The 21,844-nt window shown below is 34.7% G+C and overlaps 3 protein-coding genes across 6 annotated transcripts in view; 1 reads left to right on the plus strand and 2 right to left on the minus strand.

The window, feature by feature from the left end:
• The window catches only part of LOC111481106 (protein CYPRO4-like), a 4,190-nt gene extending 2,952 nt beyond the window's left edge, over positions 1 to 1,238 (plus strand). The window contains exon 2 of the mRNA XM_023126440.1: positions 683 to 1,238. Within this exon, the coding sequence (XP_022982208.1) occupies positions 683 to 970 (288 nt within the window). The 3' untranslated portion in view covers positions 971 to 1,238. The remainder of the gene's footprint in view (positions 1 to 682) is intronic.
• Positions 1,239 to 1,334: 96 nt separating this feature from the next.
• LOC111481098 (protein WEAK CHLOROPLAST MOVEMENT UNDER BLUE LIGHT 1-like) lies at positions 1,335 to 7,071 on the minus strand. Of its 2 annotated transcripts, none has more exons than XM_023126432.1 (3): positions 6,923 to 7,071; positions 4,130 to 5,268; positions 1,335 to 3,476 (listed from the first exon to the last, which is right to left on the minus strand). In XM_023126432.1, the coding sequence occupies exons 2-3, from the start codon at positions 5,234 to 5,236 to the stop codon at positions 1,602 to 1,604; spliced, it is 2,982 nt and encodes a 993-aa protein (XP_022982200.1). In that variant the 5' UTR covers positions 5,237 to 5,268; positions 6,923 to 7,071; the 3' UTR covers positions 1,335 to 1,601. The 2 variants fall into 2 exon arrangements, with proteins under 2 accessions (XP_022982200.1, XP_022982199.1); XM_023126431.1 differs by having other exon boundaries at positions 4,130 to 5,279; positions 6,923 to 7,070.
• Positions 7,072 to 9,228: 2,157 nt separating this feature from the next.
• LOC111481156 (protein TIC 22, chloroplastic) lies at positions 9,229 to 12,156 on the minus strand. 3 transcript variants are annotated; one of them, XR_002717985.1, is made up of 9 exons: positions 11,713 to 12,155; positions 11,489 to 11,551; positions 11,279 to 11,353; positions 10,949 to 10,999; positions 10,665 to 10,724; positions 10,481 to 10,552; positions 9,988 to 10,023; positions 9,745 to 9,901; positions 9,229 to 9,545 (listed from the first exon to the last, which is right to left on the minus strand). XR_002717985.1 is itself a non-coding variant. In XM_023126510.1 (8 exons), exons 1-8 carry the CDS (start codon positions 12,097 to 12,099, stop codon positions 9,809 to 9,811), a joined length of 837 nt encoding a protein of 278 aa, XP_022982278.1. In that variant the 5' UTR covers positions 12,100 to 12,155; the 3' UTR covers positions 9,229 to 9,808. The 3 variants fall into 3 exon arrangements, 2 of the variants coding, with proteins under 2 accessions (XP_022982278.1, XP_022982279.1); XM_023126510.1 differs by having other exon boundaries at positions 9,229 to 9,901; XM_023126511.1 differs by lacking the exon at positions 11,279 to 11,353 and having other exon boundaries at positions 9,229 to 9,901; positions 11,713 to 12,156.
• Between the last annotated feature and the right edge of the window lie 9,688 nt (positions 12,157 to 21,844).

Below are 21,844 nucleotides of genomic sequence, written 5' to 3' on the forward strand. Positions count from 1 at the left end.
TTGGTTTTTTTTTTTTTTTTTTTTTTTTGTATGTTTCATTTTCTTTTCTATAACCTTTTTCTTTGTTTTTTTATTATCAGCTGCAAAAACATTTGTGTGTCGCCTGTTTTCCTTGCTTGTCTTTTTGTATCATTTATTTTCTTGTCTACAACCTTTTCCCTTGTTTGTTCTGCCAGATCAATCGATTCTCCATCTTTATCTTTTTCTTTCATTGGTCATGCAATGTGTCACAATATACCATGTCTTTTGAGATAATAAAGTCCCATTGAAGAAAGGAAGATAAAGCCATTTAACTCATTGACATTTCATAATTTAAATAGCCGTCGATACATAACCAATGTTTGTCTTAATACTTTGAGTTGGATAAATAATCTAGTGGAGTTCACAATGCAAAGACATTTAGGCATTTAGGTGACTAAATCTTGCTTTGGAATTTCAAAGAGATTGCATTTAATACGTGTTCAGCCTGAACAAATTGATGCACCAAAAATTTTCCATAATAGCATTTGCACATAAATTCCTTCCATATCTGGTCCTACAATCAGACAAAGTTCGTCCATATTGTTATCCTGTTATTTTGTTTTATTATCTCAAACTCTCTGCAAGTTTTGTGCAGCTCTCTTTTAGCAGTCTTCAAATTTTCTTTTGTACCATTTTTACATTTTCATTATTATTGCCATAGGTCACTGAGGACGGGAAGCAGGAGCGCAATTTGGTCGCGACTGTAGGCAAGTTCAGTGTCATCTGGAACTTCCAACAAGTGAAAAACGGGACACACAACTGCTACCGCCATCAGGAAGGCCTCAAGAGTTGCTATTGTTACAAGATTGTTCTTAAAGACGACTCCATTGTTGATAGTCGTTTCATGCACGAAAAATTTGCAGTGACCGATTTGCCCGAGGCTCCATTGGTGATTGCAACGCCCATGAAGGTCAGTTCCTTAAGCATATCCAGTAGGCTAAGAGATTGAGATTCAGTTCCAAGCATAGCATATACTCGGTACAGGTTCCATTGCATTGCCTGATGCACAGTTAATCAGCTACGTTTCTAAGTGGCATGTTTAGGACCTTATAGATGCCTTAGAGTAGTTTTAAACATCTGTCAATGAGTTCCCTAATTTGTATTGATTCCTATTTCGAGTTCCTTAATGACTTAGTTTTTTCATCAATTGTAATGTCAAGGAAGCCAAATATAATCCCAACGACATATAATCTTAAATGAAAAATTGGTTATTTTTATAACTTGGCCTTTCATGAAGCTGCTGATAAAAATCCAACTCTTTTTCTAATCAAACTCGCAGAAACTTGTAAGCCTTTACATTATACACGACAATGTCACGGAATAACCTCACCATCCAAAAATCAAAATGTAGAAACTTATTACATCTTGCAAAGCCCATGGTGCAACGTTTTTTTTTTTTTTTTAAATAGACGCACGAATACCCATTATATCATACAATAAAAGAAAAAAATTAACCACCATCATGTACAATCTCGTAATTCTTCAAACTCGGCGATTATAATCTCCGCGAGGAAAACCAATTTCAAAGGAGAGGTCAAAATATCAACAGTGTAAATAGAATAACTGTACCCTGAAACAATTTAGGATGGCTTGTTTGGCTGTGTCTTCTTTCTGGCCAGAAACATGAGAATTCGAGGAAAAAATGATTTCTTCTTTTTCTTTCCTGTTTTTGATTCTGAGAACGAATCCAATGAAGTAAGGCTTCTTTGCATATCTGCCTTGGGGCTCGAGGCATCAGTAACCATGGCGTCAGATGAGCCGACTAAATTCGATGGATCGTTCTTCCCCTCAAAACTGGCCCTTGGACTGCGAATGGGGTTCATTAATCCAGTGCCAGAGTCACCAGCCTTCCTTCGTTGTTCGTGCTCGGCTCTCCATTTTCGCAACTCCTGCTCAACGCCCAACTTCCCTTCCTTGGCCTTCTCAGCCTTCTCCATGGCAATTTTTAGTGCTTCCTTTCTGGTAGCCATTTCCTGGATTACTGCTTCCAGTTTATCCAAGCTTCTTGACTCGGATTCCTTGGCTAGCTCAATCTGTGACAGTGCATCTGCCACTCTAAGGTTGGCTTGTTCCTCTGCCTCGTGAGCACACTTGCTAAGCTCATAGTACTCCTCTAGTGACAGTGTAACTCCTGCGGGTGAGTTCGCGTTGTTGGTATCTCTGGCCGATTCGCTCTCTTCTAATGCCTTGATTGCGGCCAACGCCAATCTTTCTGAAGCCTTTGCAGCCTCAATCTCTTTCTGAGAAGCAAGCAATCTACTCTTCATGGTACTTGCTCCAGCCTTTGCTTGCTCTGCCTCCTCTTTTGTTTTGCACAGCTCTTCTTGAGCCTCCTGAGCCAGCGATTTGGCCTGATCGGCTTCTTGTGCTGCTTGCTGTAATTGTTTGGGCAACTCCACCATCGTTTCCCTGGCCTCTTTCTCCCTCATTTGAACTAAAGCTATTTCTGACCTGGTTCTTTCCACTTCAGCTTCAAGAGATGCAACTGCTATAGATGCCATTCCTTCTCTTTGCCTCAAGTTGACTAGATCAGATTTCTCCTTTTCAAGCTCTGTTTTCAATGATGTTGCGGCCACCTTTAAGCAGTTTATTTCAGTAGTTGATTTCTCAATGTTGAGTTTCACTTCGTTAAGTTCCTGCTTTGCTGAAGCAACTGCTGCTTGTATATCTGTACGTGTTTTCTTTTCGGGATCCTCTGCCTCGCTTTTTGTGTTACCATCATTATCAGGCTCCTCTTCCAGTTTTGATTCCATATAAGCTGCTAATTCAGCTTTTAAATCTATTAGCAAATTTGAGGCAGTATCCAGTTTTGATTTCAGATTCTTCGCTGATATAATTTTCTGATTGAGACTCTGAAGTTCTGCTTCAGCCTGCTTCAATTCTTTCTCCCAGTTAAGAGAATCTTGCTCTCTGGCCATGGCTGCACCTATTCTTTGCTCCTCTGCCTCCAAATGGGTAGCATGTGCAGACTCTAACGACTCCTTAGTGGCCATAAGCTCAATAGTTAGATCTTCCACTGCCTTCTCAACTTCCTTGGAGGCAGCCACAGCATCTTCAGCTTTAGCTAAAGCTGCATTCTTATCTGCGACCAAAGAAGCAAACTCGCTATAAAGTGTTACCAATTCCTCTCTGACAGCTTTAAGCTCTGAAACTGCATCTACGTGCCTGGCTTTAGCAACCTCAAGCTGCGCCTTGGCAGCTACACTAGACTCCTCAGCAATTCCTTGCTCCATCTCTTCAACCCTGAGTTTCGCAAGCTCAGAGTCTTGCCTTGCTTGATGTTCTTCTGTTTGTGCCCTCTCTAGATTAAGCTTTAATTCTTCTATCAATCGCTTAGTGCTATCTAGCTCCTTTAGAACTTGTTTTTTTCCCTCTTCAGCAGCCTCTGACTGTCTCCTGTACTCCGGAATCTCCTCGTTTAATTTCTCTAGTTCTTGCTCCACAACTTTGCGTCTCTGTAATATTTGAAAGATAGAACTATAAGCTAAATCAGAAAAATCATTTGAATTTGGTCCGAGACATGAAAAAGAACAAATGTGCACCATGGGGATTGAGTGAATTTGGTTATTAGTTAGAAATAAACCCAATCAAGCACAATCAAGTTGAATACGTTTCACAGAAGAAAGTGTCCCTCTATTTAAAATATTTTTGAAGAATTAAAGAATAATTTAGAGTATAATTGTGAAATGGTGAGACACAACCTGTCACAAGCATCATGAAAGAGACACACTTCACACTTTCAACTCACTGTCCCCAAATTACCTTTCATTGTGAGTACTCACAACTAAAATCCTAAATTACATGGTATACTTTCATTGATTCTTAACACCATGTTGCATTTTCGAAATATGCTGTTATAACAGCACTGAGTAGCTGGCATTAGATACTATATGCAATAACTAATGAGAAACACTTGTCTTTTTCTCCTACACGTTCAATACCATGACAAAGAAATTTATACGCTTTTCACGACACTCTAGCAAAAGACTCATAGTTACGGTATCCTTTCAGTCAATATTAAGAATGGCTAACCCACTCCAATGCATGTAAATGGTGCCGCAATATTTAAACAGACAAAGGATCACAATAGTCTTGTAGTAAGTTATACCTCAACTGTTTGGATTCGATGAGCTTTCCAATCAACAATCCCACCAAACTTCGAAACGGCTTCTTTAACAGATTCAAATGGTGCAGTTGTATCAATAAGGCCTCTGTTAATATCACTTTGCTTAACATCTTTTGAAGAATCAACAGATTCGGTTTTTCCACCTGAAACTCTCACGTCCTCTGCAAGCCCATCTGCACGTTCAACATCCTCATTTTTTATAACCACTGTCTCAGAAGGCATAATGACATCATTGACAGTAGCAGAGTCACTACAGACTGAAGATTGTTCCGGAGGAAGTTCCTCAGGCATAATGACCTCATTGGCATCATTGACAGTAGCAGAGTCACCATGGACCGAAGATTGTTCCTGAGGAAGTTTCTCAGGCATAATGACCACATTGGCATCATTGACAGTAGCAGAGTCACCATGGACCGAAGATTTTTCCTGAGGAGGTTTCTCAGGCATAATGACCACATTGGCCTCATTGACAGTAGCATAGTCGCCATGGACCGAAGATAGTTCCTGAGGAGGTTTCTCAGGCATAATGACCACATTGGCATCATTGACAGTAGCAGAGTCACTATAGATTGAAGATTGTTCCCGAGGAAGTTTCTCTGGCATAATGACCTCATTGACATCATTAACTGTAGCAGAGTCACTATGGACTGAATGTTGTTCCTGAGGAAGTTTCTCAGGCATATCTTCTACTGATTGAGTTCTGGGGTCTTCCATCAAGGTATTTGAATTGTGTTCCTCAAATCTATCATCTGGAACTGTAGTACTCATACCTGAATTACTTAATGTAATAAGTTCATCTTTATTCATATTCGCATCACTAGGAGCATCTTCTATGGTTGATGATAAAGAATTTTCAGCTATTGGCTGTTGACTTTTAGATCGCAGTGTTGCATCAACTGGGCTTGAAGAGCATTCAACATCACCTTCCAATTTTTCATTATCAACAGCATTTGAGAGAACTTGGCTCTGGTTCGTAATTCCATTGTTAACTAGGTGGTTTGGATCCTCTTCATGAACATGACTACCATCTTGGGAGATTAACGAGGATTGTGAAGAAGATATATGATCAGCTAATTTCACATTGTCCATCAAACAGCGTTAAGAAAAATGCCAGAGGATACCTGTAGGTGAACTGAAACCATACAAACACAAAGCACCCAAAACCGTAAGCTTTCAAATCCTGTATTTTAAAATTAACAAAACAGCAACTTTAGGAAACTACAGTCATAAGAAAAATGTATTCATGCCAACAATAAATCAGTGGACAAGGAGTAGCAGATTCACACACCATTAACATCAACGATGCATCCAAATCAAAGGTCAAAAACTGAAGTGATAAACATTCTCAGATTTTTTTTGTCCAGATTCAAAACTACACCATTGTTTTAACATTTTATTTTGCACCATTTTTCAGACTACTCACCGAGGTAGTTTAAACTAGAATAATTAATTCCTTGTGTTTGAACTATTAATCAATGGGGAATGCAGAAGTTCAACTTTCCTCAAATGCTTCTGAATAAACTGGCATTAAGATAAAATGTCAAAAAGAAAAAACAGAAGAAATTAAAATTGAATTTTGCAATAAACATTCAGTTGCAGGTGAACATTCCAGTAAAAGAGAAAACACTTGATATCAGGTAGACATTGAAAAAAGAAAAAGGCTTTTTCGTTTGCAAATGTGAACAAATATAGCTACTACCAGCGGTTGGGTTATATCATAAAAAAAACGGGTTGCACATTTGATCAATATTCAATATAAAGTTAAAGCAAAGCCTTATATGACAACAAAAAATAGATTCACAAAGCAGTTCTATCAGAATTCATTACCAATTGTCATCTTTTTGTTCACTAATTATTTTGGATCAATGTCACAAATATACTCCATATATATCATTTAATCAAAATCAATGATCCTAGTATCTCCTATTCTAGCAAAAAGATCCATCTGAGCAGTAGTTAATCAGTCGCCATTATAAATATGGTATATTCACTAGTGCCTATATATACTGCTATGCAAGAGGCACACGATTGGCATACACTAAAAGATTAAAGGTAATTCTTCAAAATTTTCTCCATTTTGAGCTTAATTGAAGCGCCTTTTATTCGATCCATGAGATCAAAGGTTTGACCGGTCTGAATAGATCAATCTAAACCGTCTAATTATTTCTGCCACACCAATGTATTTCCCCGAAGACGCAATAAATACTTCCGGTACACCAAAAGGATGCACGTTTCAAGATCCTTTACATAAAGTTTGTAAGCCTTACGTTTCAATACTAAGAGCAGTTGGAATTTAAGCATAAAAACGACCAAAACTGGAAAATAATTAACGTAAACGGCCAGTCCACGTATCCGAAAAACCTCTTCTGCTTTACAATAAGGAGAAAACAGATATAGCAACTACGCGCTTTCGCGTTCCATCCCGCCTATAGCAGCCGGATTCCGTAGAGAAAAGCAAAGTAACGAAACTCCAAAAAAATCACCGTCCAATTGAATAACAGCAACGAAAGGCAAAATTCAACATCATACACCAATTGAATGACGCGGAATAAGGAAATTCAGTATGCCAAATCACACACCTCTTGCACAGCAGTAGATATCAGCGCATCGAAGAAATCAGATACTAAACATAAAAGAATCAACAGAAACAACAGCACATAGGTAGAAGGTAGAACGAAGACAGAGTATCCAAACAAACGAAACAGATTAAAGCTGCAAGTTGATAGAATCAAAACGAAAACGAAGAAAGAGAGAGAAAGGAGAAGAGAAGTATACCGTAAGAACGCAGCCGAAGAAGAAGAAGAAGAAGAAGAAGCAGAGAAGAAGAGATGGAAGAGGAGTCAAGAGAGAGGAAATGAAAAATTATGATCAGAAATTGGGAAAAGGAAATACAGAAAAGAAACTAAGTAAAATAATTAAACAGAAAAATAAAAAGAAAAAAGAAAAAAAAAAAGAAAAGGATTATGAAAAGGAAAATCCAAGGCGAGAAGTTTTGAGAGCTAAAATTAGGATGAGAAAAAGTGGGGGCCGGTATGCGTCCGTGGAGCCCACCCCTTCCCACAAACCATCATCCATCCATCCATCCATCCATCCATCCATCTTCTCCCTTTTTTTCCTTTTCTTTTTCTAAAATATTATTATTATTGTTCCAATTCGTGGAACTGATTTGATGTAAAAAATTGTTAAAAGGAATCCAACACATCCGTCGGGGTTTGACACACAAAATTGAGTTGTTTTTCTTTAATTTTTTTATTTGTATTTATTTAGTCTTTTAATTGTAAGTGTCTTATCAAATACATGATTAAAATTATAATTTAATACTCAAATCTTGTGTTTAATTTGGGTTAAGGAAGGTGATTATTAGTTGACACCCGAATAAAACAAAGGCGGCACATGTGTCAGACATTAATAGTCGCCACCGACGGCCGGATCCAGCGGTGGGATTGGGCGGTGATGGGTGACGTCATGGAGCCTACTTTGATTTTGTTATTTGTTATTAGTTAATTTTGGGCGGCGTGTTGAGAAAATTGGAGGATTTTCGGGGAAAGGGGATCTGAGGAAGAGGCAGATGCATGCTACTGTGACCGTGAGTAGGATAAGTGTGTAGTGGCATGCTGCAAATATTGCCATGTTTGGGACATCACAGTGGAGGGTGGGGGCCATTAACGTTGACGTGTTATCTGTCTGTTTCCTAAATAGAAAGTCGTAGATTCAACGGTACAGCGTTTGGGGAAGACTGCGTGGGAACCAAAGAAGAAGAGAATTGGAGACATTCTTTAGAGGTTTTGGGCGATGAACTTTTTTCCTCTTCTACCTTCAACCTTCTCGTTCGAATATTTGGCACTACCATCAAGATCTACACCAATGGCAGCTCCACTCCACACGCCTAAGATTTGGTATAGTATAGACCACTGGGGCCTAACACTTATCTTGATGGCCAGATCTAGGTTGCGCGCAAGCTGCCTTTGAAGTTCTGGGCAAGGGCGGTTGTGCATGATTGGGCTTAATAATAATTAATTTAAATTAGTGCAGCAAAACCCAGAAAAGTAAAAGGAGGTTTTCTCTTTTTATATACAGTCAGACCCCACTAAAAGGTAGAGGATGATGTTATGATGGTGATGCCTCCCACTCTTCATCTTTAAGGAATTCATTATTAACTTTCATGTTTGTTTTTTATTTATGTTCTCACTCTTAAAAAAGGAATTCAAGCAGATTGAAGAATCATCCAAAGCATTAAGACACCGTATATATCTCAATGTCTTACTTGGGATGTGATAAACAACAGAAATAGAATAGAAATGGAAAACAATGGATTATTATTATTCCTTCCCCTTCAGAAGTAAACATGGTATACAAATAATACAATCAAACAGACAAAATGGAAGTTTGAACAAAGTTTTTGTACTACGAGTGCAGAGGCAGCAATCAGATTGGTCCCTCAACTACACTACTTCTGCATTTCAAAATAATGCCCAAATTCCGACACCAATTATCCCTTTTCTCATCATTATTCATCACCACCTTCTTCCTTGGTTCTTACACTAACATTTCAACAGAGGCTGAGGACATAATCATGCGTCTACTGACTTTAGTTCATGATCAAATTAGACTCAAAACTTATAGACTAAACTTAATAATTCAACCAACAAAAATAAAAAATATAAAGCTATTCCTCTAAGCTTTTAACTCCCTCTGATCTATAGGACACATAATGGTCCACATTCTTGCACCAAAACAGCCAATCCTTGCAGTTTCATGGAGTTTAAAGGTCTCTTTGTTAAAGGCAAGGAACATTATTTGATGTAGCTTATATAATATAGTGATAGCTTTTATAAAGAGGAGAGAAAAAGTGTTCAATAATTTTACATTGAATGATTACTTTAAAAAATAATTGTCACAGCTACTAATAATTTTTTTTTAGGTTGAGGTATGAAATACCTACTGAAATAGATTTTGAAGAGCAAGAGGAAATGAAAATTGACCACCCATTAATTAGTTTCTCGAGTTATTTCATCTGGACGACTTCATGATCACTCAAAAGGGAGAAAGGATTTCAGATACAAAGGCCATTTGGAAGAAAATAATAATAATAATAATAATTTTGGATAACTTAGCTCATGAGCAAACAAAATAAATTGTTCTAAAACATATATAAATGCGTTTCTAAAATTGGATGAAAACATCCATGATATTGAAGAAAAGATGGTACTCACAGAATTGACCTCTTTCGTTCATCTCTCTCAATATGAAGATACGACTACAGGGTTGTGAGGGTATCAAACTTTGGTTCCCTTGAACGTATAGCGTGGTTGATGAATGCGTGGTGAGTGAAGACGTTGTTGCTAAAGTGGGTGAACAATTTCATCCACTCAGAAATATGTACTGCTTAAAGCTTATTCTAATTATACCACAGCAATAGATTTGGGTTAGGCAAATGGATTATATAAATCCAACTAGGAGCATATAAAAATGAAGATAAAATCAAGGTCATCGCTAAAATTTTCAGCTACCTAAACAATTATTCTCTAAAAAAATATAACAGTATATTATTGCTCTCCTATGAGGCCAATTATTTTAGAATTCCAATGTTCTCTAACCTCAGTTAGCTGAATCAGCTCTCCATGCTCCTTCGTGGTCTGTTGGCTGAGTCCACAGCCTATGTCATGCTTTGCCCACTTCTTGAATGTGTTGAGAGTGGCTTTTTCCAGGTGGAATAAAAATTAGATCTTCCCAGGCTGAGTTCTTCTCATTCAACTATAATTGATCAAGAAAACTAACTAAGATGGAGTATAATTTCTATTTTCTAAAAGATGCTGCTACTTGAGATCAAGAAACCTTACCTCCATTTTCTTAAGAACATCCTCCAAACTACCGACCTGTTATATAAAATTTTGGTCAAGTGAGGGGAACAAACAATATAATCGTGGATTAACGTAACAAATATTTTTCACAAGAAAGAAACACGCAGTGATCGTCCACAATTTTCAATTGCAGGATAATAATTTCAGACATTCTGCTTATATTTAAAGCTTAAAACATTTTCATCATCACTTCCACAGCTGCTTGAATACGAATTTCTTGTGGCAAAAACAACTTCATAAAAACTGTAAACTATAGCGGGAAAATTAACAAAATCAATCTTTCATTTAATAGAGGAACATATTTGGTGGGAACGGGTTACTTCTAAAATGTAATAAGCAATAACGTATCAGAATGCAAAGAAGAAAAGAAAATATAACACAAACTATGTTTTACAGGGAGCACTGATCAAGGCACGAAATTCAACCCATTCAATGAATAAAACACACCAGAGAAAATAGATGGAAACGATACCATAATATGTTGAGAAGTTCCTAATCCCCTTGATGCCTTTGAGACCTTCGAGAGTTCCTTTTCTATATCTTCCTATTTTCCAATAAAAGATCAGTACTAGAGGATGGTGAGATCATAAAACCACATTTTTAGAAGCACATTAGACGCATCAATGATCCACGAGTTCCTCAGAAATGATACGAACCTTAGTAAAGTATATAGGACAATAACGCTTGTTTTTCTTTTTCACAATCAGAAGGTCAGACTGTAAAATAGAAAATCGTTATTATGAGAAGTGAACAGGATATGAGACATGTTAACCCAATTATACATAGAGATTCAATGCCAATCAAGATTGAGAGCTGTTTATGCTCTGAATTAGAAATTTGGAAAGTGTCCAATAATTCAGTTTATGGATCATTCTGGAGTTTTCACAATGAAGAATTTTGCCTTTGTGTTAAAACCATTTAATTGAGTGCACCAATGTACCTGAAAAACAGGAACTCCATCAAAACTGCTCTTGGAATCCGAGGCTTTGAGCTATAAATGAAAGGATACAATGATGAGTCAATTTTAAAATGTTATTGCTTGTAAATGTTTTGTTACAAGTGAAAGGAAAAATAACATCTCAAATATAAAATTGAAATGCCAAGCCATCTTTGAAGATGATTGCAAGGAAGTTCAGCCCTAATGGTATCTAACTGGTGGAAGAAAAAAAAAAATCCGGATTTTAGTATTAATTTCATTTTATTTTGATACTCCATAACACGAGCCTTAGTCTGAGAGGCATGAGAAATGACAAGATCAAACGAATCTTGCCTCTAAAGCATTCTTAATCTGAACAGGATCTGGAAGAAACCGGAATGCAATACCTTCTACTTTCAACATATATACCTGTGAATCAGTAAAAGTGAGCAGAAATCATAAGTAAATCTATTTTAGTAAAAAAGTGAGGGTGATGGAAGAAGAACACGGCAACTGATAATACACAAAACATGAATTTAATATTTAATGATGCGAACAATGTACCTGGTCAAGGGTAAGTGGGACAACCTTTGCATTACTTCTCAGTTCTCTTTTCCTCGATCGGACCTGAAATTCACCATATCAGATATCATATTGTACTATAAACATAAGAATTCTCATCAATTAAGGATAAAGAATTGGAATGGTAAATTTATTCCACATGCAGGAAATTATCCACATCACAAAACAAAATTCTCGAATGGCGAAAAAACAAGGGCAAAACATACCTGAGCCAAAAAGGTCTCGGCGTCTTCCATGCGGAAGCAAAGCAACCCAATTGACTTGACACCATTAGGATCAGAAATGAGCACAAACTCGTTGTTTGAATTGCTAACAGTGTAGACCGCCGTTCCGACGAGGGACTTAGCCACTTGATCGGAGCTAAGAGTGGCAGCCAATGCATTAGTGTGCTGCGCAAGGGACGCAAAAGGTGGGGTAGGAAAGGATCGCCAATTCGCCTCCGCCGGCCATCTTCTGGCGAAGGTTCCAGCAAAGCGTTTGGCCTCTTCGAGTCGATTAGAAAGCTCGGCACCGAGTCTGGTACAGTGATGGTGGACGAAAGAGGAAGCGAATAGCATAGGATTCGAACGCGGGTAGGGTTTTGGGTTCTCCATGGCCACGAGAAATCCCCGATTCTTGCGCGCCTCCGGGATTTTATTATATCCAAAATTCGGCCTAAAATAACAATAAATTAGCCTTTTCAGCCTTTTTACCCTTCAAAATTTAAATTTAAAATTTATTTTTAGTATAGGAAATGTGAATGTTTTGTTTTTGTTGGTATTATAAAATTATGCCAAAACGTATGAATATACATTTTTAAAGTCCGTTAGTTTTTCGATTAAAATAAAATGACAAGAATTCATCTCGAAAAATAATCTATTTTCTACTAATTTCATAGATCAAAAAATTCTACACTGGAGTGTAAGGTTTCCTCTTTGAGTTACCGCTCCAGTGAAATGGCGAAAGTAAAGCCCGTCTAAATCTACATAAACCCGTGCCATATTTAATCGGTCTAAAATCAAACAGTATTGTTATAGTAAGATTATATTGAATGAAATAGCGTGACCAATTTGAACTGACAGCTGAGCAGAATTTAAGCTATCTCAAAGGACAGCTCCCAAATCGTACGGCACTGAAAAGCCGAATTCGATTCCAAAATTTTCGTCGCAGCGACCGAATCAGAAAGCCATACGAATCCCATTGGAGAAGACAACAAGATAACACCGCATCTTAATTCTAATCTGTTGGCGCACCGTCATGGCGGTTCTTGGAGCTCAAGCCGCCGCCATTAATCCTATAAATTTTCCCTTCCTCCTCTTCCATCGTCAACAAACCAAATACAACTGCACGATCGGAAACCCAGTCGATTGCAAAACGATGTCGTCGTACGGTCGGAAATCGAAGGCGGTGGCCCCCCAGTCGGAGAGCGGGTACTCGGCGAAGGAACTGAGAGAGATATTTAACCAGATGGACACGAATGAAGATGGTGGATTGGGATTGTTCGAGATCAAGGAAGCTTTGAAGCAACTGGACGCTGAATTCCCAGTTCATCTTGCCTTCAAGGCGCTCTGCCAATCCGATCGAAACAAAGATGGAAAGCTTGGTCGGGACGAGATCGATAAGTTCATCAAGTACTTGATGAGCGAAGGTTATGTTGTTTGATTTAATTGCTCCACCACCGCCGCCGCCGCCACCGCCGCCTCCGACCACGTCTCTCTTTCACTCGGTTGTTGCATCGTTGGTTTCTAAAAACTTATTCAATAAATGGCGGCTGCGTGTTATGTATAATCATCATCATTTTATTATATATTTGTGTCAATATGTATAATGTCTTTATAATTAAAGATTAAATTTGTGGGTTGATCTCTAATTTTTTTTTAAATAAAATTTCAACAACCTTATCATCAAATAAAATATATTTAAAATACTAATTATAAATTATTTATCTAATTATTTAAAATCTTATCTTGCATGATTTACAAATTATAAATTCTCCCTCAAAACATACCCAAAAGTGTTAAAAAAATTGATCTAAAATTGGTGAAAATAGTGGAATTGCCAGCATGGAAAAAGTCTAGAAAAAAATGTCACAAAAGTTATAATCTTGCGTGGAGATCTTTCATTAGTCTGTGAAAATCTATTTTAGACATAGAAAGAGTTACGTTTGGAACACTTATTTGAATGACTCGATTTTATTCGTATTCTTAGCTATAGTTTATTCGTATCCTTACCTATGGTTTGATTTGAATGACTCGACTTTATTCTTATCCTTACCTAAGGTTCGTTTATTGGATTTTATACTAAAAGAAGGGAAATAAAGCAGGTCCATTTATGATCCCTTTTTATAACCGCCACATAAACATCTATCATTGAGGATGGATGGATGTGGTATTTGATGCCATTGACCTCTATGCTCATCAATCAATTACCTAACCAACAATATTCTTATTCTTCATACCTTTCTTTTATTTTATTCTCCATTTTGATTGGACCATTATTATTTTATCTAATAAATAAATAATCCAATCAAGTCATTACTCTTGTTAACTAGGATTAAAACGTGCACAATACACTATTTCTTTATACTGTCAAATTATTAGCGGAATAGCGGAAAATTTGTATGATAGTTAACTTTAAAGGTACATTTTTTTTTTTTCAATTTTTGAAAATAAATTTTCAAAAAGTTTATCGACAGCTTCAATGAGAAGCCATATGTACTTTTGAAGATTCCATCACTCTCTCTTTAGAACCAACCACCATTTTTAAGTTTAGAAATGTTTACTAATTTTGTTATATTTAATTCATAAATATTTTAAAATTTTATAGGATAAGTTTATGAATTTTAAAAAATAATAATTATTTCGATTATTGTCGTGATTTAAATATATACATAGCTTGAAATAAGTATGTTTTTTTTACCTTTAATTTTAGAAAATATGCAAATAAGAGAGATTGAAAAAATAATGAAATAGAGTTTTTTATTTTCAAAAATTAGTTTTTTTTTTCCATTTTCTCTTAGTTCTAAAAAAAAAATAAGTATTATTCAAAAATTTTAATAATGGTATTTTAAGAAAAGTATCCTTAATTTGGTATTAAAAAAAAAAAAATCTAAACAATCAAATTATTGAAAAGGGGAGTATGTGATTCATATATATATATATTTTATCTTATTATTGATTTGCTTTATTCAATATTCATTATAGAGGAGATATTTTAAAATACATTAAAGAGATGCTTTTTATAGTTGAATTTTAAATAACACTTAAAATTTTATATTCAACGATATTCTTGACCGTTTAAAAGTACATATAATACCGCAAATGTACAAGTCAATTTTTAATAAATTTATTTTAATTACCCACCATTATTATTTATTAGAGAAAAATTGAATGAGATCAAACAAAAGTAAATTAAAATTAGAAACTAATTATATGTATATTTCACCTCCTATTTTTTCTTGTCAATTAAAAATATTAAAAAAAGGTAAATAAAGAAGAGAGGTCAATTACATTTATTGCGCGAGGAATTGGTGAATAAATATCCGACTCCAGCAAGCCTGCAACTCAATCGAGAGAACCAAAGGCAAGAACCACATCAAAGCCGGCGTTCGGCGGAGGAGGTTGAAACGAAGCTACGGCGATAATGGGTTTCTTCCGCAGCGGCATCTGCGACTACAAGCGATGTCCAGTTCCTTTCACCAAAGAGCAGCTTCGCGAGATTTTCCTCAGGCACGACAACGACGGCGACGGCCGACTCTCACGCCTGGAACTCAAAGCCGCCTTCGAGTCCTTAGGATCCAATTGGAGCCGTTTCAGAGCTCGCCAGTGTCTCAAAGCCGCCGATTCCAACGGCGATGGCTACGTTACTCTTGATGAACTGGATGGCCTTCTTGATTACGCTGTAAGATGCGAATACGCTATAATTTGATCCCTTTTAATCCCTGTTTTATTATGTAAACTATTTTAAACATCGTATTAATAAATAATTAGTAACATACTTTAAAATAAAAACCATAAATTGAATTCGTCCATCCCTTATATCATCACTGAATCAAATATAATATATATATATATATATATATTTTTTCCATTTTCTTTAATGTTAGTTTAATTATATTTTATATTCATAAATTAATAAATTTTCTTCCTTACCATTAAATTTTATCATATTGGGACGGAGTTAGAATTTGTAGAACAAGGTATCTATTTTTATTTTTTTCATTTACAATTTAATCTATTATTAAATGACGTATTAATTTATTGTGTGGGTAATAATGGCGCATTTATAAATATGATAAATAATGACACTCTAGCCCAACCCAATAGAAAATCAAATTTTGATTGACCCAAAATTTTGAAGGGTAGAATGGTCCATGGGCTGATACATTTAGACCATTTTTAAGCTCGTTGGGCTTAACAATGGGCAACCCAAATATATATATATATTAAATATGTATATTTTTAATAATTAAATAATGCCTTTTCTAATTAAAAATCTTCCTTCACTTTTCCTCGCCTCCAATACATAAACAACACGTGTCCATTTTTGGTTAGAAGCTAGGTTTTTCTTTTACCATTGTTTTGTTTTTTATTCTTTTAAGATAATGTTGGTTTTCCTTTTCCTTTATAAATAGAATATTATTACCTGCATTTGATTCATTATTATTTATTTTAAATTATCGATAATTATTTTCATTTATTTTTTTTAAAGTTTTGTTGAGTACTGATATGGATTAAGCTAGAATTAGATTTTCGGGTCAAAACTTAAAAAAAAAAACATAATGAATTTTTTTTGAGAATTTGATGACTGCATCCGAATTGAGCAAGTAATGAAAAATTGGTTTCTAAGGTTGTCTAAGACAACCTAAGTTAAAAGTATCTCAATATCTGACAATTTTTATTTAGTTCGATCTTAAGAATTATGGCCCTTCTTTCGAACATGTCTTTGGACCAAAAACATGAACAAAATCAAGAATAAGTTGCAAAATTTAAACATGAGACAAATAACATTAAACTCTCAAGCTAGACTCAGAGACCATAATAGTGAGGAGAATGGTTAGGGATAAAATTTATCAATAAAAAAATTTAAGGTGAGATTGAGAACCGTAATTAGACCATACAAACTCGAGATGCAGTAGACCGAACAAAGACCTAATAATTTAGAAGGCTAAGCTCAATTAAGCCCAAAAATTTCTAAAATTTGATTCCCAATTTAAACGGCCTAAAACCCTAACATCACAGCAATTGTGTCATCTTCTATTTTTTTTATAACCATATTTTTCTTTACGATCATAAAAAATTTATACTAATTTAACGATTCAGCTTTAGACAAATAGGAGACACGAATCAACCGAAGTGACCGAATTGAAACATACTTTGTTTCAATCTTTTATTACGTGGGATAAATTTTTTTTCTTTTTTTTTTTTTTTAAAAAAGAGAACATTTAGGACATTTTTGAAAAGCACCTTAAATCAAAAGAAGCGAAATTCGACTTCAAGATTAATTTAATAATGAACGAACTAAGCTGCACGTGTGATTAAATTATTCTCATAAATTAGATTAGTGAAGTTAATGAAGACAATATCTTCCACATAAAGAACAAAATATGTCATACATTATTAAACTAACCTAAACTATTGTAATCATTACTAACACTAACACGTGATATTTTTAATAAATAATAAAAACCTTATTTCTTTTGAAAATAAAATATTATAATAATAATAATTCGTTTTTTCTTCTTTTATCTTATTTCACTCCTCAGTTTCTAAGCATATTTATTAAAAGAGTTAAAAGCTAAGGACAACATATGGTCTTTTTAATTTTTACTTCCAAAATGGTTAAAATGGAAATAGTAATATATATATTTTGGAGAAGAAGATGTAACACCGTCCATTATGAAAGGTAAGTTAAGGGGAGAAAAGAATCCTTGTAATTTTACTTTATGCAAAGTTTCAGATAATCTATTTCCTTTTTATGCTTCTTTACAACTGTCAACTAAATATGCGTTTTTTTCAATTAAAAAAATACTAAAAAAAATTTATTTGTCAAAGAATTGGATTCCAATATCTTCACAGCTCCAACCCCATAACCTCAACAAAGCATAATATCAAGGAAGTAGAACAAATATAACGTCTCTAAGATGCTCTTGCCTTTTTATGCGTATTAACAATATTTGCTAACGGTAAGCTTGGATTGTTACAAATGGTATTAAAATCAGTCACTAGTCAAAGTAGGACTAGGCTATCTCCATAGTAGACACGTTTTAACTGTGAGATTCGTGTGCAATACGTAATGAACTAAAGTGAACAATATTTACTAGTGGAGGGTTTGAATTGTTACTTAGTTTGGAGAAAATTTATGTTAAGTGAGTGGGGACAAAACATACTAAAAGCACACATGTCTTATATGATGTACACGTCATTATCTAACTTCTTCATCCTTAAAAGTGATAAATAGTTAATGTGACCCTGTTGCAGGGGATGCAAGAGTCGATATTAAATCTTGGACATGAATCGTAAGTTTCAGCTCTATACACATTAAGTTTCTAAATATTAAACACGAGTATTAAAATTTATAGATTATTTGTAATTTAATGAACATTTTTCCGTTTTTGTAAATTCAACCAATTGGCGTAAAGATTGTGGCTTTTAGTTTTGTATTAATATACATCAGTTGTGTGAGTGAATGTGAGCAATTTTTTATTATCGCCACGTTGACCGAACAATCCCTGACGCTTAGGAATCTGAAACTAAGCGACTATAAATACCCAAAACAAACAACAAACCACAAACAAACAAAATTCAATACAGATTCAACGGCGATGGCAAGGAAAAACAAGATGTCCCAGCCGAGGCCGAAGCTTTCCCGAGAGCAACTCAGCGTAATCTTCAGAAACCACGACGGCGATGGCGACGGCCGCTTGAGCGCCACCGAGCTCACGGAAGCCTTCCGCTACATCGGCGCCTTTCTGCCGTCGTACAGAGCTCATCACGCTCTTCGTTACACGGATTCCGACAGGGATGGATTCATCGGCGAGAAGGATTTCGAATCGCTCGTCAATTATACCGAAAAACGACATTACACCATCGTTTGAAAATTTTGTTCCTTTTTGCTGCATGGTTTGTTGAACTAAAAAAGGAGAAGCTGCTCAGTAACTGTTTCTAAATAATGGGACACTCCTTTATATTGTGACAATTTTCGAAATTTCAATTTTGAATCTTATCTTCATCTCGATTACAAACTTACTTTATTGTCAAATTTTTCATCGAGTTTCACTTTGTTGGATGAGGAAAGTCCCACATCGGTTAATTTAGGGAATGGTCATGGGTTTATAATCGAAGAATACACTCTCCATTGGTACGAGGCCTTTTGGGAAGCCCAAAGCAAAGCCATGAGAGCTTATGCTCAAAGTGGACAATATCATACCCATTGTGGAGAGTCGTGTTCGTCTAACACACTTTACATGCATTTTCTTATTTTAATTACGACAATAAAATGAGAGAAAAATATAAAATAAAAATAACCAAAACAATAAATTAAAGTCGCACGAACAATAAATTGAAGTATTAATTAATATATGTTTATTAAGGTAATTTTTAGGATTGATTTAAGGTATTTTTATTTATTTTGATTTTATAATAATACAAAATGAATTTTAGAGAATAGTAGTTTGCTAGCAATTTAATTATGCATATAATAATATAATACTACGTAACCATTCAAATGTGGAACGAGAATTCAAAGCTAAGTTTATTTGTTTATTTACCCAAAAAAATTAATTTATATATCTAAAATTTACAAAATGGAGATATTTACTTAATTTCATATTTCTTGTAATTAAAAATAAATTACTCTCAAACAAAGAATAAGATTCCATGATAAGAAGGCTGGTGACCCTTTTTCCAAATTAATTTCGTTTTTGCAACAAAAAATAAATAAAAGTTTTAAATTTAAAATTTTGAATATTAAAAAATAACAATAAATATGTTTTTGCCCCCATTAGCATCTCATAAATATAAAAGCAATATATTTATGTCACATCGTAATAAAAAAATGTAGTCAATCCTATATAATAAAAAATTAATACATCGTTCCATCGTACCAAACTAAATAGACCATTTTTTATTTTAAACCTTTGCTAGAGCTCTCGGAGAGTTTTTTACATTTAAAAGTTTTGAAAATATACATATTTTCACAAATACCCTTCACCCGATCCAACTCAACCTATACAACGTTAGTTTAGTGTTATTTTAAAAATAGAAATATTTTGGTCAACATTACGCTCGCTTTCTCTTTCGCTCTCCGCTATTCCGTCCAAATCTTATACATATATATATATAGATATATCATAATCATACTTTAAGAACCTTTTATTTTCAGCTCTCCAAATTATTCTGGCTTTGAAGGAACAAGTGCAGAAGAATTAATGCGAGCAAAAGATACCATACTTAATATACAAATTAAATTATTTTATACCCTTAGGAGTATTAATTCGACGTATATATATACCCTTTGGAATCACAAAGCACCAAAACAATATCAAAAATGGATCCGACAGAAGACAAAAGCAAGAAGTCGAAGAAGAGGTCGAAGCTTTCAAGAGAGCAACTTAGCGTAATCTTCAGAAACCACGACGGCGACGGCGACGGCCGTCTCAACTCCTCCGAGCTCACCGAAGCTTTTCGGTACATCGGTTCCTTTATGCCTTCGTACAGAGCTGGTAAGGCTCTTTCTCACGCCGATTCTAACAAAGACGGATTCATCAACGAGGAGGAATTCGAAATGCTCATCAATTATGCTGAAAAACGCAAATACACCGTTGTTTGATCTTATACAGTTTTTTTTTTTTTTTTTTTTTTTAATCTTGTAACACACCCCTGTTTACTCTTAAATAAGATATGAATTATCATCTCAATCTGTTTTTTTTTATTTTTAATGTATTAATTAATTTTTAAAAGGTAAAGTTATGTTTGATAATTTATTCTAAATTTTATTTAATAGATAGACACGTACATTATTAGTAAATATTTTATTAATAAATGTTTCACCGAAATGACGGTAATTATATTAACATTTGAACATTTAAAGGATGCTCAAACTTAGCAATTTGGTTTAACGTGTACATATACTTTTATTTTAAAATTTTTCTCGTATCTTTTTAAGTTACGTTCTAATATCGAATAAATTACATCATTTTAAATGATGAGTAACGAGATAATCATATATTTAATTGTAAGAATAATCTCGAAATATATACCCATAATACTGTTTTAGGGTATTTAATAAGTAGATTTGATGACTTGGTTGGTTAATTTCAATTGCTTTTGGTCCGTAGAAGAAGCTCGTTTATTGTCGGTACACTATTGTAATATACATATAATGTAAATTTGTATATCTTAAACCATTCTCTGGCCATTAATTATGTGGCTGTCATGCCACCAAAAATAAATAAAAATGGTATTTTTTCTTTTATTTTTAAAATTTTGCCCACGCGATTATATTTTTAGAAAGTCACTGATAACGATGACTATATTAAGTGGGGAGAGTGTCACAACGATAGAAAGTAAGTTGTGACCCCACATGCGAGACATGCAAGGGACGACCCTCAAGTAGTGCCCATCTGGCCTTGTGAGTGCTAAGATTGAAAAGCATCATGATGCGATTGAAGAAAATAGTGCATCGACCAACAAACCAAGAGTGTATATTGAAGATAAGTCTAGGCATATGCAAAGTTCGAGAGAATGAGACGACATGAGTGGGACCCCAGGCCATAACCTCAGAAGTTAAGATTCCAATATGAGTTTTGGCATGTTACTCGAGAATAAGTCTGTCGATATGCAAGATAAAGCTTATCTAATTTAGTGTCAAACGGATACTCGACGAACTATGCATGGTTATTGTATGTATTTCATTACAATTTTAGTGGTCAGCACTCAACGACACAAATGAGTACTCGATTATGATATTACATTTCCAATCAATTTTTAATTAAGGAATCACATTCTGATTGATTTTTTAATTACATAAAAAAATATAGTTTTATCATTTTTTTTTTTTTTGTAAATTATTTAACAAAAATCTAATTTAGAAAGTTTGACTAATCACGAGTTGTCACATCAACGAATAATAAAATTATAAATTATTACAAAATAAAAAGTTGGCTTTTAAAGGGTTATCCCTTTAATTAAATAATTAAATTTAAAATCGTTAACTTGGGCCAAACTTAAACAAAGTCCAAAGAGTAAATCCTAATTCAAAGTCCAAGCCCAAATAAAGCCCATATCTAATGGTTGGGCCCAAAAGCTAATAACGCCCAATCCCACCTGCCAAGAAAAAAAAAAAAAAAAAAAAAAAAGG

Source organism: Cucurbita maxima, unplaced genomic scaffold (assembly GCF_002738345.1).
Source record: "Cucurbita maxima cultivar Rimu unplaced genomic scaffold, Cmax_1.0 Cma_Scf00006, whole genome shotgun sequence".
NCBI lineage: Eukaryota > Viridiplantae > Streptophyta > Magnoliopsida > Cucurbitales > Cucurbitaceae > Cucurbita > Cucurbita maxima.